This window comes from Brachyhypopomus gauderio, chromosome 17 (assembly GCF_052324685.1).
Source record: "Brachyhypopomus gauderio isolate BG-103 chromosome 17, BGAUD_0.2, whole genome shotgun sequence".
NCBI lineage: Eukaryota > Metazoa > Chordata > Actinopteri > Gymnotiformes > Hypopomidae > Brachyhypopomus > Brachyhypopomus gauderio.
This window is the reverse complement of record NC_135227.1, coordinates 6,271,645-6,288,770: the sequence shown is the minus strand read 5'-3', so window position 1 is coordinate 6,288,770 and position 17,126 is coordinate 6,271,645. Positions and strand designations below refer to the sequence as shown.

The window sequence follows — 17,126 nt, the reverse complement described above, 5'->3', positions numbered from 1 at the left end:
ACCTAAGGACGAGGTTGGACCTGTGGTACGTATTTATCATATATATATTAATATAACTGTAACATGATGACAGTCTAGCAGATATCTACTTCTGGGAATTTCAGTATGGTTAAAGGAACCAAATTTCTTTTCAGTTATCTTTAACATTCAGTGTTACACCATGACAATACAAACGGAGATAATGGGAAACAGAGCTGTAGTTGATACCATAGATATGCTGTAGAGTGCAGCTGGAAATGACTTCCTGTACTTTAGGAAATCTTTCTTTGTTAAGGTTACATGTGGCATCAGAAAATAAATACTGTTGTCAAACTTTTTATAGATTACACTGAATGTCTTTGTGTTCATGATATTAAACTATGCTTTTACCATATTCCTCTTTCTGTATGGATATAGTAGTATAAATCCTATCATGATTTATATGGTTAATTTACTTAATATGTAAGTCATTTGGTGCAAGAACATATCTCGTTATTTGCCTCTCAACCTAAATGATGCTTTTGAAGACTGATATTCACCACAACTCTTAGCAACATTTATTTTATGGGAAATGTTATAAGACCAGTCAAGTGCTGACAACAGTGTAAAAATAATAAACATGTAACGGCTACACTTCTATGTATGCTTCTCATGAAAATATTAAATGCATAACATTTAAGCTTCTGATTTTACCTGTCATAATGATATTAAATACATAACAGCTAAACTTCTGGTTTCATTTCTCATATAACGTATACATGTATACATGTCTTCTATGAAGTCATATAGTTATCTTTCTGGGTAGTTACAAATGACCAGTGTAACAGATCTCTGGGCTTACCATCCTGGAGAAACTATCAGAGATCAGCAGTAATTGGGATTTTAAGATAATTCCCCTAAGCACATATAACTGAAGATGTGCTAGCCAGCTGGCTTCTTTTTGGCAATGCTAAAATAGCACAATAATTGGCTTTTCTGCAAGTTTTATTCTAAAGTCAGTGATAATTGATTGGCTCTCATCATTTTCAGCTGTAAAGGCTTTCTAGTTTTGTGATGTTCAAAACATTGAATAGTCATTGTAAGAAAATGCATCTCCAAAGTATACATCTTAATTTTAACCTCAGAAAATGTATATTGCTGTTAATAAGAGAATGAGTGAATCTTTAATTTAAGTGAGCAGAGAGGGTTTTATACAGGTACTATGCTGCATGATATATTACACAATAACCTACCCCCCCATCTCAATTATTTTCTCCACAGCAAACGGTGTTTAGCATGTCCCTGTTTGCATTAGGTCTTCTGGTCCCAGCTGGCTGGGTCATGCAACATATCTCGGTTTACCGGCAAAGACCACCTCCTCGAGTCTGACACCAGGGCCTGTGGAACTGGCCCTCTGACCGACAGATCTTCAGCATTTAGTACAACTACATTTATTATGAGCTGAAATAAAGACAAGGCTGTTAGTTGTCAAATGGGGAAATTTTATTTCTTTGAAACGATACAGACCTCATGTAACCATTTTTTCTATAATTTTGAATATAATCGATGTTTTACTGATCTGTCAGTATAACAAGTTTAATCTGCCAAAAACAATAACGTTTTGTTATAATGATCATGTTTCATGTGTTATTTTTCATATCAATCATTAAAATGGATCACAGCCACCCAAGCTAAAATAATCCGTGCTTTTCTGTGATACCTGTTTGGTGGCACTATGAAACTCTTCACAATTATGACTATGAATTAGCCTATATTACTCGATTTCAAAAGTTTTAAACAATACTAGATGAAGTGACTGGACATGCTACTTGGACTCCTTTACCCAAGGTGTCACACAAAGGATGAACCGAAGACGCAGATGGAACAACAACATTCACCTCGAACCATAAAATCATGGTAAAATAATTTATTTAAAACCAACTGTTGCGCATTTAGTGGGGACGATCTACGGTTTTATTGCGTTAAAAGAAGCAATCGGCACCATTTTGACTTATTTACCGTGAAGACTCCGAATACCTCCAACATCCATCCACTTCAATAACGTTATGTTAGAAATTAATAACGCGAAGCGCAAATGTTCGACGCGGAAGAGACCATTCGCCCCACAGGTGAGAAGCCCACCTTTTTTTGGGTTTTTTCCGCGGAAGTAGCCTAATCTGTGATCAAGATTTAGGTTACCTCGGAACCGGGGAGACGTGTGAGAAGACCAACCGCACCGAGACACGGATGGAGCTCCAGGCTTTGAGGATGGAGCTGAGGCGCCGTTTGGCTGATGTGACAGCAGTGGTATAACCTGAGTGATCTGGTGTACGAGGGGCTCTGCTCACTTTTTCCAAGACTGAAGGGGAAACACCGTAGAAACCGCAGGGTTAAACATCATTTTTTTTCTACAGTCTTTCCTCCGCTATTCGTGGGGGAGTTCTCATCATGTCTACGAAAGCAGAGCAATGTAAGTGGCACGTTTGCTGTTGTGTGTGTCCTCACGCTATGATGGTGAATCCTGAGATCTCACTAATGTTGGGAGCGGGATGCTGTCCTTGGTGATGATGAGAGCCGTTGCTAAGGCGAAGGTGCTTGCAACACGTCCGTGTTGCGAAAGATGAGTCGTGGGACGCGATGGGGGGCCGGCGAGGTTTTCTGCGTAGGTGAAAACTATGTAATTGCCATAGACATTAAGGATCAGGTGATGTTAGCAATCAGCCCGCAGACACGCTTTGACCAAAACGTGAAGGATCTGTGGCAAAACAGGCGAGATGTGCTTTTCTCAAGGTCGAGCTGGCCAATGGTCATTACCTCTGATTATGATAATTAATAGGCTAGTTATTAAATCTTGAGGTAAATAATATGTGGGTTTCATGGTAGGGTAGGCTATATTATCTTTTTTTAAATGTTACAATTAACAGGTGTATCATTGCTGGGTACTATGAAAACTAAAGAATCGCCCATTTCACAGCCGAACAGCGCGTATGGTGCAACGATTGTAAGCGATACAACTACTATAACCACAACGTCTCTCTCTCTCTTTCTCTCTCTCTCTCTCTCTCTCTCTCTCTCTCTCATTCGTTCTCTCACTCACTGACTCTGGGGGGTTTAGTATATTCATGAACTATGAACAGAGAGACAGTGAAAGTTGGGGCTTAATATTTCTAACAACATGAGTCATGGGATGAAAGCTATGGCTGTTTGCAGGGCCACAGCTGACCAGACCTTCCTGATACTAAAGGTGACACATCACAGGGTGGATGCTGAGAGCAGCTGAAACACTTCCAGTACATGACTGCGTAGCCCTGCTTGCAAAAGCCTGTCCTGATGAATATCCAACATTCACTACTTCTGCATATATATTTTCAGTGAATAACCAAGCTTTTTTATAGGCTTGCAGCATCTACAGGTTTTCTAACCCGGGATGTCACAGAAATATTGAAATGTTATGGTTGTTTGTGTTGGTTCAACCAAAGCTGTGCTGTTGTAGAATTCATACACAATTTACTTACATGTAAAGTCCAGTCATGGTAAATGTTGTAAACTCTTCTACAGCACATTACAAACTACTAGCCCTGTAGGCCCAAGTATGTTTTGTAGTCTTTTGTGACAACATCGAGGCCTCGCTCACTGCTGATTATATATCGCTTTGCTCTTTGTTTAGTTGCCTCTAAGATTCGGTACTTGCAAGAGTATCACAACCGTGTGCAACACAATATTTACCCTGTGCCATCCGGAACAGACATTGCAAATACACTGAAATACTTTTCACAAACCCTCCTCAGGTAAGTGTGCAACACTGGGACAGTCAGGTGAAGTACAGTGCACCACAGATATATGTAATAGGCCTACATTTTCTTAAGGAGAGTTTAGTATCATATTATTTGTAGAGAAATAGAGGCAGTGCAGTATTGATTACAGCATATTAAAGTTGTTAGTATGTAAGATTCATGCCTGGGATTCTGTGGCACTGTATCTGAATCATGTTTGTTGCAACATTTGACCTGCTCCATACTCTGTCTGTGAGCCACACTGGGACATATTGCAAATGCTATTTAAGAGCAAAGGTTTTATCCATGAATTGTGAGACTTTTATAAATCTGCAGCTAAATCAGTAGAGATAGCTCTAATCCAATATCCAGTATTGATATCCAGTACCAATACTGAAAATGCTTACTCAGATATCATAGGGGTAAAGGAGTAAAATCCCTGCGTGGGTGGTGTGCCTGAAGACAAATGTCATTGCAGTGTTAGTCCATTATGACTCTGTAACGCATCTAACCAGAATTTTCTCTGAATTCTTTAATAAAAAAGAAAAAGGCTTTCTGTAAGTTATGTCATTATTTGAGCAGCTTGAGAATACGTAACAGATTGAAATCATAAGTGAAGTGCTTAAATATATATTAAAAATCTCATTATAATTTAGTAGTTATGAATGAAAAATATATTTAATTGGTATAGGTAGGTATCAAATGACACTGAAGGTTTGAGTAGCAGAATCAGAATAAAAGTAGCATTTTGGCACCTCAGTAAACCACCAAAAGCTTTTTAACCGTTATAATTCATATTTATTAGTATACTAAAATGTATGTAGAATGAATACATACAGTTGTAGATAGTGTGCATTCGTGTCTGGATGATTGGCTAATTTCTGATATCCAAAATGCATTGCGTATTTCAGATGATTTTCATGTTCCCTTGACAGTAAGAGCAAGTCACTGCAATAGCACAGACCAAACATGAGAAGGACAGTCTTAAAGATAACCAATAGGGTGTTTATAGGGAGACATCACATATCAACTTATCTGACATGGTGCTAACAGGCATACATCTCAGATGCACTCTTTTTCTTAAAAAAGGATAAGATCTCATGATAACACATTTAAACATTTTTGGAAATGTGCAGCTCTGAACCTGCAAATACTGAAAGCGCTCTTCTTTGCTCATGCGTTCTTTGTGGAGACACCTGTTTTATAGAGAGCCCGGGGTAGGGAGAGGGAGCAGTGATGCTTGAACGCAGGACAACAGGGACACAGCATATGTCAGGATCTTAGAGGAAAGACCAGACAGAGGATGGAGCAGCCAAATGGACATTTGATACACGGCCACAGTTCTCTAGTGTTTCAGACAAACTGCTAAAGAAGCTAATGGTGCAAGCAATGGGAAGAATACAGGATCAGTGTTAGGGGTCGTGGTAAAAGTTATGTACTTTGAGCAAAGAGATTAGTGTGCAGTGTCTCATTTGATGAGACAAATGTAAACAGCTGTTGAACTCTCTGCATGAGTGAGCCAAATACGTACTTATTTTCAGAGCAATCCAATGTGTGAAATGTTTGTAATTGTATAGTCTGTGCTGTTAAATATGTGTGTTATATATTGGAATCTTGTACCCTTGAAGTTGTGATAGCCTGCTGCAGTATGTGTAACATTTGCCATTTTATCTGCAGTATATGGGCAATATTTAGTATGAACATTATGGTAAAACATCACAATTCAAGCATGCATACACCAGATAACTTACTGTGTGTATGAAAATGAGCCCAGATTGCTCACTCATTCATAGAGTGTTAAACTACAAATGTTTAGAAATGTAGGATAGTGTTAGGCTATTGAGGAAGGGATATGTAGTTGTGTGTGTGTGTGATTCCAGTTTGTGTATCTATGTATTAGTGTTTGTGTAATAAATATGCCTCTTATGATTAATAATGTACACGAGGATGAGCTAAGTTAGCAAAGTAACTTGAAATTATGCTCTAAGATTTAGCCAAGTATTGCCCACTGTATTTTACATATGTCCTGTCATCAGATATTTGTTTAAAAAAGAGACTTGTGTTAAAACAGCAGTGGTCCACCAGGGTTGAATCTTAGAGTATAATTGTATGTTTCCCTGTAGCATGTATTCTAGCATCACTGTTGATTCATTAAGTAGCAGAAATGTATAGTAAGTTATAGTTAGTTTATATCTTAGAGATTGACCAATGGGAGATCACGCTGTTTTATGCAAATGAACATCAATGGACCAAGTTTTTCCTTTTGTCAGTCACAATCCCAAGCCCATCACAGAGCAAAAAAAATTCTTCTGCCATTTTCTTTTAGAGAATTAGTGAAAAAAAACTCCCTGGAGACAGCAAACACAAATATCCATCCCCCATTAGTTCACAAGCATAATTCTGCCAGCCATCCCGTTTGAAGCAACCGTATTCCTTTTCCATTACAATTTCCTCCCCAACTGTAGACTAGCAACATTTATTTTAGAACTGAAATCCATATGCCTGTTGGATCTCATTATTTCTCCTCCCAAATGATACTGACACAGTATCATAACGTACTTACATACTGACATTATTTTTTATGATGCAATAAACATGTGTTGTGATCAGAGAGCGTTTTAGTCTAACCTCACATACATGTTTATTACTGGCTAAAGCATGTTTCAGAAGTGTCATCTCTGTATCGTGCCCAAACCAATCTGAAATTGCTCTCATCTTTGACAGCACCTATCATTCTTTTTGGGTTTTTTTTTGTCTCGAGCAAAGCATGGTTATCTGGCCTTGTGGTTTGACTTGCACAGCTGCCCCCCCCTCCCCTGTTGATTTAATGAGAGAGGGTGGTGTTTACAAATGTTTTTTTTTTCACTTGAGATGTATGGGGCTGCCACTGAAAACATGCCATTTTTTTTATTTTATATTTTTGCTCCTTGTCACCAGATACGCATGAGATGCAGTGATCGTTGCAGTTCTCTGCAAACGTTTGTTTGCACCCTTTTTTTCTTTTTTGAGAATAAACAGACAAAAAGAAGAATTACAAAAAAAATGACATGAGTTTTAAAAAGTAAAAAAAAAAAAAAAAGGATGACCAAAAACGAGTAAAAGAACACGCATGCTCACTAGTGCAAGAGTGGAGACACTGCATCCTATGTGGGGTTTATCTGGGTTTGGTTCTTTTCTACTTACACTGTCTCTGTAGAACCATTTCAATGTAATGTGCTGTTTCTTTGTGTCTTTGTTGTCTCTTCTTTTCCCCTGTTCCCCCTCTCCCCGGAGCAGCATCCTGTCCCGTACAGGCAGGAAGGAGAGCCAGGAAGCTTCCAATTTGGCCGTGCCCATGACCATGTGTCTTTTTCCTGTGCCATTCCCACTCACCCCATCTCTAAGACCACAAGTCAGTTCCATCAACCCTACAGTTACTCGCTCCCTCCTTTACAGCGTTCTGCGGGACGCCCCGGCCGACCGGGGGGGTGCCACCCAGCAAAGTCGGGACGCTCAGCTCTCAGAGTACCCCTCTCTGGACTATCAGGGGCTTTATGGCACCCTCGTCACGTTGCTTGACCTGGTGCCCCTGCTGCAGCACGGTCAGCATGGTGAGTGATGATGTCATCTGGAAATCGGAACGATCCGGAACGATCCGGAACGATCCCGACCATTGTGACAACGGGCGAGCCGAAATGGCCTAAAGGCCATCTGAAGTGCTGTGACACAGCAAACTGAATGTGTGCTGTAAATTATATTTAGCATTTCCTAATGTATTCATGTTCTGAAGTTTTAGATTGACGTATCAGTGATTTTAATAGCAATGGATTGTTTCTGCAAAAGTGACCATTTTAAAACTGCCTTTGACCTCTGAAGTGGTTTAGAACATATTGGTCTATCTCCTAGCCCCCTCTGTGGGAGCTCTTCTTACTTTATGTATTTTTCATCAAACGAAGGAAGTTAAAACTTTAAAGCCTAGAATTTCTGCTCAAGCGCTCTGTACCCTGCTGAAGAGAAACTGATTAAATCTTGATGTGGTAGCTTCGAGGAGCAAGCATTGATTTAAACAATGTATCCGTTATTTATTTGCAAAATAAATATTTAGTTTTTCTTTCTTTATGCTCTGTATTCATGAAACACAGATTACCTGGGCTGATATCCACATATACAACAGTTGCCTTATTGTGTTATATAAACAGTGTAAATAATTTTGGATGGCTTCATGTCATGTCACCTTTATGACTTCATGTCTTTATTTTTGTATGATCCAAAAAGGGCTTATATGTAAAATGCGTGTGTGGTGTAGGAGGTTGTCACATTGGTGTCTGTCTTTGTGCTTTTCTCCTCTCCCCTGTCAGATCTGGGCCAGGCCATATTTTACACAACAACATGCCTCCTACCTTTTCTCAGTGATGATATTCTCAGCACATTGCCCTATACAATGATCTCCACTTTAGCCACCTTCCCTCCTTTCCTACACAAAGACATCATAGAGTACCTGAGCACCTCCTTCCTCCCTATGGCCATACGTGAGTATGCTGGTGTCTTATACGTCACTGGGACCACTTTGAACCCACAGTGGACAGTAAAAGAAGGGTTTGGAACCTGTTAGTTCTTCCTGTTAGTGGGTTATTGTAACGTGATAATGTAGCGTGTTTCATGAAATCTCCACGAAATGAGGTTTTGCTGCAAAGGTCAAAGGTCTCCTTCATTAGTCATGAGTATATTTCACATTAGAACAGGAGACAAGCCAAGTATAGTGGAACACTATGTGCTGGTGAGATCTCCATGATTTTCCCAGAGTTCTAAGTCCCAGGATACTGATACCATTTACAGTGAAAGATCAACAAGTCTGCTTAAATCCAAAGGGAAGCCAAAGCGAGCATTACAATTTTTTATAAGTTCAGAAAATGTGGGAATAACTTTATAAAAAAAAAAAAACACACACATTTTAATTCATGCATCATTTATGTAAGTATTGCGATATAAACTAATGCATATTTTCCTTTTCTTTATTAAGTGGGTTCAACTCGAAGAGAAGGGGGAGTCCCAGCTTATGTCAATCTGTCAGCATCCTCCATGCTGATGATTGCTATGCAGTACACCTCAAACCCAGGTACACCTGTTCAAAAAGACTCTTGTTCTTAACGTTTGTTCAATAAAGATCATTTTAAAGTGTCTTTATTCATTAGAGGGTAGTGATTATATAAATTAGCATTATCTAGTCTCCATGATAGTGATGGTAACGACTAAGTGTACTGCAACTGTAAAAATGATCTTCGTGTGCTGGTTTTAGTGTACCACTGTCAGCTTTTGGAGTGCTTGATGAAATATAAGCAGGAAGTGTGGAAGGTAAGGAGTTTGGATCTTTTTTTTTAAAGAGGGTTTCTTTGTTGGGGAAAGATCTCTGCAAGAGACGGTCTGAATGTTGTTTCATAGGATCTTCTGTACGTGATATCGTATGGGCCATCCCAAGTAAAGCCCCCTGCTGTTCAAATGCTCTTCCACTACTGGCCAAACCTCAAGCCCCCTGGGGCAATTAGTGAGTACAGGGGACTCCAGTACACAGGTGAGTCAATGCTGTTGGCCCCATGAGACCCTTAGAAGTAAACAAAGGTCTGATTAATGTAGTCTCCATCAATATCCCGCTTCTTTGTCTTTCCTGACATTTCTCGTCATCACGGTATTCTAATTCCCTAATAGCCTACCCTGTCCTTGTTCACGAGTCTTTGTACCCCGTCCTTGTTCACGTGTGTTTATACCCCGTCCTTCTTCACGTGTGTTTTTACCCTGTCCTTGTTCACGTGTGTTTTTACCCTGTCCTTCTTCACGTGTGTTTATACCCTGTCCTTCTTCACGTGTGTTTATACCCCGTCCTTCTTCACGTGTGTTTATACCCTGTCCTTGTTCACGTGTGTTTTTACCCTGTCCTTCTTCACGTGTGTTTATACCCCGTCCTTCTTCACGTGTGTTTATACCCTGTCCTTGTTCACGTGTGTTTTTACCCTGTCCTTGTTCACGTGTGTTTTTACCCTGTCCTTGTTCACGTGTGTTTTTTTTTACCCTGTCCTTCTTCACGTGTGTTTTTGTGCTCTTCCACAGCTTGGAACCCAATTCACTGCCAACACATCGAATGTCAGAATTCTATTAATAAGCCAGCAGTAAAGGTACCGTGTGCTCTGCTGTACTCAGTGACTGCAGCTGTGCTTTTAAGTACTTCACCTTTTCTCTTTTGAAGTGACATTTGCTCTTTCCACTACGTGCCTAAAACACACATGCTTGTCCCTGCATGTAGCCACACACACACACACACACACACACACACACACACACACACACACACACACACACACACACACACACACACACACACTCTGATAATATCTGTGGTGGCCATTTGTGCTGCTCTGTCAGTATTGGCTCAGCTTGCACTTAGTACTGATAAGCAGAAGAGGAAGAGACAGGTGCCGCATTTCAATTACCACGGACCTGCTGGGGGGCGGAGCTTCATGGGTTAGAGGTGGGAGAGCGTGATTGGAAGAGATGACCCTGTGCTGCAGGAAGATGGCCGGAACGCTTGTGTGGAAGGGCACCGTAAATTACTGGACATCGTATTAGGAGCTACAGTCCAACTGTGGAGTCTAATCATTAGAGCGTGCAATCGCTTTAGGTCTTGCAGTGTAAGGTGATCTCAGTGTAGTACGGGCTACCTGCATTTGATTTGTCGTATTTTTTAAAATTCCCATATAAATTCATTCATATCATTCATAGCTGATGGTAAATTACAAAAACTGATTCTTGTCGTTGCGTCCCTAAAAATGTACTGCAGGACAGGCAGGGACCAGAGTGCGTTTTGCCTTTTCCTTCTTGTTAATATTGTCTAATTTGCCTGACAGTTATTGTGTTAATATGGCTCTGGAGTCCCACGACATGCCTGTTATCTTCTCCTATCAGATGTGCATCGACCCTACTCTCTCTGTTGCCCTGGGAGACAAGCCCCCTCCTCTCTATATCTGTGAAGAATGTAGTCAGAGGATTGCCGGGTAGGTTTTACTGCATTACCAAGACTGTCTCTAGGTACAGTGCACTGTTTACATTTGTCTGCTTACTCTGTTCATGCCTAATCACAATGCTTATAAATTATCTTATCTTATGATAGTTTGTAACAATATAATTTTTATAAAACAGCTATGGGATTCTCCCAGTCATGGTTTATTATAATCTTCCAATGTTGTTGTTGAAAGGGGGGTTTGTAAGCATCACCAGTCTGGTGAGGGTTCTGACAGTCTGGTGAGGCTTCTACGAGTCTGGTGAGGCTTCTACGAGTCTGGTGAGGGTTCTACCAGTCTGGTGAGGGTTCTACCAGTCTAGTGAGGGCTCTACCAGTCTGATGAGGGTTTGTCTAGTCTGGTGAGGGTTCTTCCAGTCTGGGAAGGGTTCTGACACTCTGGTGAGGGCTCTACCAGTCTGATGAGGGTTCTTCCAGTCTGATGAAGGTTCTTCCAGTCTGGTGAGGGTTCTGACAGTCTGATGAGGGTTTTTCCAGTTTGATTAGGGTTCTGGCAGTCTGGTGAGGGTTTTACCAGTCTGATGAGGATTCTACCAGTCTGGTGAGGCTTCTACATCTGATGAGGGTTCTTCCAGTCTGATGAGGGTTTGTCTAGTCTAGTGAGGGGTCTTCCAGTCTGGTGAGGGTTCTGCTAGTCTGGCGAGGACACTGCTACTCTGGTGAAGATTCATCCAGTCTCATGAGGATTCAGATAGTCAGATGAGGGTTCTGCCAGCCATGGCTGTATAAGTAAGTGTATGTTTGTTAATGGGTGGGTTTCTAATATGCTGTTTTCTTATTTCCTGTCATTTCAGAGACCATGCAGAATGGCTTGTTGATGTTCTTCTACCTCAAGGTCAGTATTAGCATCAGCATGTAGAAAGCACACACACACACACACACACACACACACACACACACACACACACACACACACACACACACACACACACACACTATGCAGAACGTGACCCAATGAACATCTGTTTAGATACAAATAACAAGAGGTTTCCTAGAGATGATGGACGGCAAAGCAACACTTATTTATGAATCTTCTACCTGTTTTTCTAAGCAAATAACAAATAAACAGAACTTTCTTTGGACAGCCAGATTTCCAAATCTGTGGTATATTCCATTAGTCTTATGCATATTTGATCTATATTATAATACAGGGTTGCCAACTTCTCAAGATCACTTGGAGTGAGATTTGAACCTGAGGGGTGGGGGGTGGGGGTGGCGAGTGTAAATTGTTACAGGGGTTGGGGTGTAAAATGGACACAAATTAAGTATTATATGGCGATCGATCGATCGCCAGTGGTTGGCGCCAGAGCGAACTAGTAACTCATTGAATCATAGATATGGATCAGAGGTTAAATAAACTAGATTTTTTTTTTCTGCGTGAGAAATTGCATGTGTGGCATGTGAGCACGTGAAGACAGTCAAATGCGTGTGTCTCACGCTCAGTGTGTGAGAGTTGGCAACCCTGTATCTATGACATCTGGCCAATAAATGACTTGATGGTTTTGATATCGATTATCTGGTTTTCAATTTCTTGGCTCTGTGGTTTTTTTGTAATGCAAAACTATATGGTTTCACCCAAACAGCTGAAATATCGGCTATATGTCAGAAGAAGGTAAGATCCTTGAAATGGGTATATGTGTGTGCTTGAGAGTGTGTCAGTACCACTAGGACATCATGTCTTTCAGCATAGTGAGGGGTGACTTACCAGGTCCAGTGGTCATATTTCATCTTATTCTTGACCTGTTTTGTGCACAAGAGACTGTTGTGCTGTTTTTGCTACTTTCTGGCTGCACATTTTATATACTGTACATCAACTGGCACTGTACCTGTCATGCTGCTTTTGGTTTGCATGGTTGCCATAGCAAGTAATCAGCTTACTTTCTCACCCTAATGTCCGTGTTTACATCTACTCAAAGCCATTGTTTATATTACCCTGTCGACCAGTAGCAGCATGGTGTGTCTTGATGGTATTGTCAGTGTTGAATTAACCCTAGTAGTGTTCATTCAGTGCAGTTACACTCAAACAACCGCAATGTGTGTTAATGTGATTTTACTGGACGGGAAAGCTGAAACGTCTTTTTCTTACAGTGCCTGACCTTTTTCTTTCTGTGACTTTAAAACCTCGATGCAAGATTTATAGTTTAGTGTCTCCTAAAAGTTAATGAAGAAATAAACTCAAGAAAAACCCATTTATAGTTTTTTGAGAACTGTCTCTGCCTTTTAATGTTTTTGCTGGGTCTGGGTCTCACACACATCATCATTCATATTCTCCTTGTTCATAATGAAAGTGGAAGGACTGGATAATAAACTGTCCTGGAAAAACCCCTAAAGCCCACCGTTTCCAGGGTGACACAGAAATCATTGGGCGGTAATCTCAGGTACTCTGCCTGAATGAACAGCTGTGTGTTTTCCTGGCAAACAGCTGTCCCAGAGCTCAGAGATTCACCTGTTTTTAATGTTTTTAATCTTCAAATAGGCTTTATCTTTGTGTTAAATGCTGTTTTGACTCTCAGCTGGACTCAGGCCAGTTTTTGTCGTTAGACAAGTGTATTGCTTCATTTCTAGTTTCCCACACAAACAATGTACCAGATGTAGATACAATATTACATTTAGGTCCCCTCATATCAGTATTAAATGCAATTTAAGTAATACAATTGAATTAGCACTCATTTATTCTAAATGTATTCTGTGATTTGCTGTCTGCACTTTAAACAGTTCCAGTTTCTCTTCGTCCTGGTCCAATAGGATTTCAAGCATATCATCAACTTGAGATCTTAGACCAACTACAATGATTTTGTCCTCAAAACTCTCAATAATTCTATCAGTGTCCCATGTTTTGAGAGAAAATGTTAGAGCATATTTGAAAGCTGCTGATCATTAATATAGCTTATTAATTTTTGCATCAAATAAATGCTGTGAATGGCATGAACGATAGATAGGTGTTCCAAGCACTGATTGGATTTAAGCTTCTCTCACTCTTACCAAGTGAGACACATTGGGGATTTGCTAGTGTGGTATTGATTTACATGTTGCTGTGTTACTGATGTACATGTTACTGGTTTACATGTTGTTGTGTTACTGGTTTACATATTGTTGTGTTACTGATGTACGTTTTATTGTGTTACTGGTTTACATGTTGTTGTGTTACTGATGTACATTTTATTGTGTTACTGGTTTACGTGTTGTGTTACTGACGTACGTTACTGGTTTACATATTGTTGTGTTACTGATGTACATGTTGTTGTGTTACTGATGTACATGTTATTGTGTTGCTGGTTTACATATTGTGTTACTGATTTACATGTTGTGTTACTGATGTACATGTTATTGTGTTACTGGTTTACATGTTATTGTGTTACTGATGTACATGTTATTGTGTTACTGATTTACATGTTATTGTGTTACCATGTTACTAACTTACATGTTGTGTTACTGATGTATATGTTGTTGTGTTATCATGTTACTAACTTACATGTTGTGTTACTGGTTTACATATTGTGTTACTGATGTACATGTTATTGTGTTACCATGTTACTAACTTACATGTTGTGCTACTGATCCCCCCCCCCCCAGAACTGCAGCTCTCATGTCAGACGCGCAGTTGTCACCTGCTTCTCGGCTGGCTGCTGCGGTCGCCATGGCAACCGCCCAGTGCGCTACTGCAAGCGTTGCCATGTCAACCATCACAGTAGTGAGGTGGGGGCCTCAGCAGAGACTCATCTGTACCAGACGTCCCCTCCTCCCATTAACACGCGGGAGTGTGGGGCAGAGGAACTGGTGTGCACCGTGGAGTCTGTCATCAGGTAACACAGCCGGTGCACAGACCACCGTGGCACGCAACACACTATTACTGAAGTACACTATTACTGAAACACTCTATTACTGAAACACACTATTAATGATCTACACTATTACTGAAACACACTATTACTGAAACACACTATTACTGAACTACACTATTACTGAAACACTCTATTACTGAAACACACTATTACTGATCTACACTATGACAGAAACACACTATTACTGAAACACACTATTACTGAACTACACTATTACTGAACTACACTATTACTGAAACACTCTATTACTGAAACACACTATTACTGATCTACACTATTACAGAAACACACTATTACTGAACTACACTATTACTGAACTACACTATTACTGAAACACTATTACTGAAACACACTATTACTGATCTACACTATTACAGAAACACACTATTACTGAAACACACTATTACTGAACTACACTATTACTGATCTACACTATTAATGATCTACACTATTACTGATCTACACTATTAATGATCTACACTATTACTGAACTACACTATTAATGATCTACACTATTACTGAAACACACTATTACTGATCTACACTATTAATGATCTACACTATTACTGAAACACACTATTACTGAACTACACTTTTACTGAAATAGACTATTACTGAAACACACTATTACTGAACTACACTATTACTGATCTACACTATTACTGAAATAGACTATTACTGAAACACACTATTACTGAAACACCCGATTACTGAAACACACGATTACTGAACTACACTATTACTGAAACACACTATTACTGAAACACATTATTACTGAAACACACTATTATTGACACACACTATTCCTGAAACACACAATTATTGAAATACAAAATCCTTTGTTCTTAAAATTAACAAGTCTGTCATAATCATTTCAGTCTTACCTCCTGATATGCATTTTGGGTGTTTTTCTTTGAGTGCCGGGGGCTGTTACTGGACAGATTGACAGATTATTACTCCAGTCTTACTCTGCAGAACAGGAACAAAGCTGAATATTTATTGCCTATAGTCTATGCAGAGGTCTGTTCATTATTTGTGTGGATATTCATTAAACAGTGCAGTCACGACTAAGGCATCACGCCACCAGCTGCCAGTACATTTCAGACAACAAGCATATCCAGAGTAAGTGAAGGGCTGCTATGTCTGCGCTGTGCTGCAGCTAGCTGTCTTCATGAGTGTCGTAAGGCCTCGTCTGTCCCGACTGTCTCCGTGACAGCCTGCTGAAAGAGGCAGAGATCCACGCCGAGCAGCGGGAGTTTGAGATAAACCGCCGGCGTCAGATGGGCCTCTCCACGTCTCACCACTCGCTGGACAACCTGGAGTTTGACAACAAAGAGGACGACCAGCATGACCAGAGGCTGCTGAGTCAGTTTGGGATCTGGCTGCTGGTGAGGGGGCCCGTCCGGGTGTCTGCGCTAGCGTTTACGCAGCAAGAGTTTGGCAGGATGAAATGAGATGTTTTAAGATATTTGAGATTAGATATTCCAAGATATTTTGAAACGTTTTTTTGAATATGTTCCAACAAAACAAGCCGAGACTAATGTTTCCTTTGTACAATAACACCACCATTACTAATACCACTTAACCAAGGCTATAAACTGCTGATTATTGAACACTTCCACTTAATTCCTCCTTGGATATGCTTGTTCAAATTACCACACATGGCTTTACTCTAATACTTACTTCACTATCACGTTGACGTCATCGCTCAGATTTAGAGCCGCTACCTCACTGACCCAGCGAACACACGGCATCAGCTACAGTAACATGCTCATCGTTCTAACCTCATCGCCCCAACCCACTGTCCCATCCCTTCGGCCTCCACACGCTGGGCACCAGGTGAGCCTGTGCGCCCCCAGCGAGAACACCCCCACGGAGAGCCTGGCGCGGCTGGTGAGCATGGCCTTCCAGTGGTTCCACTCCACCGCCTACATGATGGACGACGAGGTGGGCAGTTTGGTGGAGAAGCTCAAGCCGCAGTTTGTGACCAAGTGGCTGAAGACGGTGTGCGACGTGCGCTTCGACGTCATGGTCATGTGCCTGCTGCCCAAGCCGGTGGAATTTGCCAGGGTAAGGGAGATCTTGTGATGACGCAATACCGAATCGCCCGCGCGGATCCGGCCTTCCCTGAGTCTTTGCCCTTTGCGTTGTTTGTTTGCGTGTGTAGGTTGGTGGCTACTGGGATAAATCGTGCAGCACGGTCTCGCAGCTGAAGGAGGGCCTGAACCGCATCCTCTGCCTGATCCCTTACAACGTCATCAGCCAGCCTTTGTGGGAGTGCTTCATGCCAGAATGGCTGGAGGCCATCCGCACTGAGGTGCCAGACAGCCAGCTCAAAGAGTTCCGGGAAGTGCTCAGGTGTTGTAGCTCCGCTCAGATGCTTTCGTAGCTCCATTTGGGCCAATGTCACCTTACCGGTAGTGCGCATGAAGGACCTGGAGGTTTCAGGCTAGCCCTTGCCTGCCTGAGAGTGACTTATGTCAGGTGTCAAGATGTGTGACTTAA

At 41.0% G+C, this 17,126-nt stretch overlaps 1 protein-coding gene across 5 annotated transcripts in view; it reads left to right on the top strand.

Annotated features, from left to right (window-relative positions):
• The first annotated feature begins 1,709 nt into the window (after positions 1–1,709).
• The window catches only part of unc79 (unc-79 homolog, NALCN channel complex subunit), a 41,424-nt gene continuing 26,007 nt past the window's right edge, over positions 1,710–17,126 (top strand). For 2 of the 5 annotated variants that reach the window (XM_076977838.1, XM_076977835.1), the window contains exons 1-15: positions 1,711–2,428; positions 3,626–3,746; positions 7,008–7,321; positions 8,069–8,239; positions 8,731–8,826; positions 9,007–9,062; positions 9,150–9,279; positions 9,813–9,877; positions 10,665–10,753; positions 11,574–11,614; positions 12,363–12,391; positions 14,353–14,582; positions 15,838–16,009; positions 16,461–16,691; positions 16,789–16,979. In XM_076977838.1, coding sequence (XP_076833953.1) covers positions 2,407–2,428; positions 3,626–3,746; positions 7,008–7,321; positions 8,069–8,239; positions 8,731–8,826; positions 9,007–9,062; positions 9,150–9,279; positions 9,813–9,877; positions 10,665–10,753; positions 11,574–11,614; positions 12,363–12,391; positions 14,353–14,582; positions 15,838–16,009; positions 16,461–16,691; positions 16,789–16,979 — 1,958 coding nt within the window. In that variant the 5' untranslated portion in view covers positions 1,711–2,406. Of the gene's footprint in view, positions 2,429–3,625; positions 3,747–7,007; positions 7,322–8,068; positions 8,240–8,730; positions 8,827–9,006; positions 9,063–9,149; positions 9,280–9,812; positions 9,878–10,664; positions 10,754–11,573; positions 11,615–12,362; positions 12,392–14,352; positions 14,583–15,837; positions 16,010–16,460; positions 16,692–16,788; positions 16,980–17,126 lie in introns of all 5 variants that reach the window. The other 3 variants (XM_076977836.1, XM_076977839.1, XM_076977837.1) reach the window with 3 other exon arrangements.